The sequence below is a fragment of the Wasmannia auropunctata genome, unplaced genomic scaffold (assembly GCF_000956235.1).
Source record: "Wasmannia auropunctata unplaced genomic scaffold, wasmannia.A_1.0 LD336106.1, whole genome shotgun sequence".
Lineage (NCBI taxonomy): Eukaryota > Metazoa > Arthropoda > Insecta > Hymenoptera > Formicidae > Wasmannia > Wasmannia auropunctata.
The window spans coordinates 3,484,916-3,486,886 of record NW_012026784.1 but is presented as its reverse complement, the minus strand read 5'-3'; the positions used below and the strand labels follow the sequence as shown (position 1 = coordinate 3,486,886).

The 1,971-nt window shown below is 48.7% G+C and overlaps 2 protein-coding genes across 2 annotated transcripts in view; both read right to left on the bottom strand.

Moving 5' to 3' along the window:
• Positions 1–534: 534 nt before the first annotated feature.
• Positions 535–1,447, bottom strand: LOC105456742. Its single transcript, XM_011701017.1, has one exon. The coding sequence runs from the start codon at positions 1,444–1,446 to the stop codon at positions 535–537; it is 912 nt and encodes a 303-aa protein (XP_011699319.1). The 5' UTR covers position 1,447.
• A 163-nt stretch (positions 1,448–1,610) lies between these two features.
• The window catches only part of LOC105456736, a 3,814-nt gene continuing 3,453 nt past the window's right edge, over positions 1,611–1,971 (bottom strand). Inside the window, 1 exon segment of the mRNA XM_011701005.1 lies at positions 1,611–1,911. Coding sequence (XP_011699307.1) covers positions 1,611–1,911 — 301 coding nt within the window.

Below are 1,971 nucleotides of genomic sequence, written 5' to 3'. Positions count from 1 at the left end.
AACGTATCATACATATACTTATAATACTGTGATACATTTGATGCATACGCCGCGCATACATACGTGATCATTCGATGCATACACACTTAGATATAATACATACGCATATATACATTACACCGGTATCCGATAATGTCCCCACGGTAGTGTCTCTGTCGAATTCGGTACGATGTGCCGTTTATCGTCGTACGGACTTAGAGCGATTTTAGTTTCGGACACCGTGTATACCTCGTGCAGCCTCGATCGTATGCACGACTGACTACGAGTCATTTCAATATGTTCGTTCAGGCATCGCGTGTAATCGTCGAACGTTATCGTCCGTGTTATGACGTTACTCTTGTCCCTCTTGATCTTTTTGGTGTCCCTCATACCGTCCACCCTCACCGCGTACATCTTCGCCCTAAGCCCGACGAATTCCGTCATTATCGCGCCAGTATTCTCGTCCTTCATCAAACCCGGCACTTTTTTATTTGCGCGAGGCGTACGCGTTGTCTATGGGATAATCGCTCGTGTCGAATCGATCGATATCACGTTTCATCGTCTTGTAAACATCCATGCACTCGAGATGGTATATGAGTCCGTGTCGGTGTACATGATTTTGTACTTGTCGCGGTACAGCGGCAACATGTACTCGTGGTGACATTTGTACAGGCAGACTTTCGATACATCGAGTATGCACATACCCACGTAAATCGGCTTGTAGAATTGTACTTTGAGTTTACGCAGTTTGACGGCGATTACATTTTCCGCGAAGACGCTGCAGCTGTGAAAATTCGGTTTCGCGATCAGCGCCTCCGCGCCGTGTCTACCCTCCCATGTCGTCGCCAGTCTCACGTCGACGTACTTGTGCACGTTCTCTATGGTCTTACCGAATACCGCATTGTTCATTAGATTGTACAGATTTTTTTCGAAATCGTTCCTAGCCTCGGTTCTGAATTTCGTATTTAGTTCGATGTACTCGCGAAGCCATGGAGATTGCGCGAATTGCAACACGCGGTGAATCTTCGTTACGCGAAGGTCGTGGCAAGTGCATTGCTGCAGGTTGCAGTAGTAGATGACGTAACGCTTCTTACCGTTGAGTGTCGCGAGGAGCTTATAGTGCCGCGTGCCGGGCGGCTTATCGCGCGTCGGGCAGAAAGGTAGGTCAGTGTGCAGGTCGTGTAGATATTGAGGATACTCTAGATCGACCTCTAGTATATACACCGTAGGCGAATCAGAAGCGATCGTGCCCCAATCAAAGTTCTCGGCATCGTCGACCCATCGAAAGTCGGTGTAGGGCAATGGCTGACACATCGCCCAGCCGTACAAATTGTTCACGTCGAGGTACATTAGGTACGACAACGGTTTTGACGGGTCGTACGTCATGTACTTATTGTTGGCCCGTGCGTATCTGTTGGAACATTGACTGAGGCCACCGCGTATACCGCGCTCGATAAACAAGACCATATCGATGTCAGTAAGCAGTTCGAATTTTACACGCGTGTGTTTCAGCATGGCGTCCCACGTGAAACCTGGCAACGTAAAATAATGCGCGGGATCGAGTCCATAATTCGCGACGCAGCTGTCGCAAAAATTTTCAAAAACGCCCGCGAGCAACAGGACGTCCGTTTTCAGGTATAGATCGCTGAGGTATACTCGCCGAGCGTTCCGATGGAGAACCGCTGCCACACGTCAACGGCGTGCTCGTAATCGCTCTCAGACACGGTGTCGCCCGTCAACGAACTGTGAAACGATTCGCACGGCGGTAAACACGTATCCTCCAACTTTTCGAAGCGGTCGACGTACTCGTACGGAAATACGCCTTTTCTAGTGAGGAGCTCGAAATGTTCCGCTGGTAGAGTACAAAATTCGCGTTGCATTATCCGTAGTTTATCCTTTTCGAGATAAGATGTCAATTTTTCGAGACTCGAACTGAGAAATTTGAACGAGTCGATAAAGCGTAATGTTACGCTGGTTACTGAGTCGACAAGG

What these genes read in the sequence shown, in the direction of transcription:
- LOC105456742 (XM_011701017.1), bottom strand. Translation starts at nt 1,446, where the DNA reads ATGGTCTTGTTTATCGAGCGCGGTATACGCGGTGGCCTCAGTCAATGT.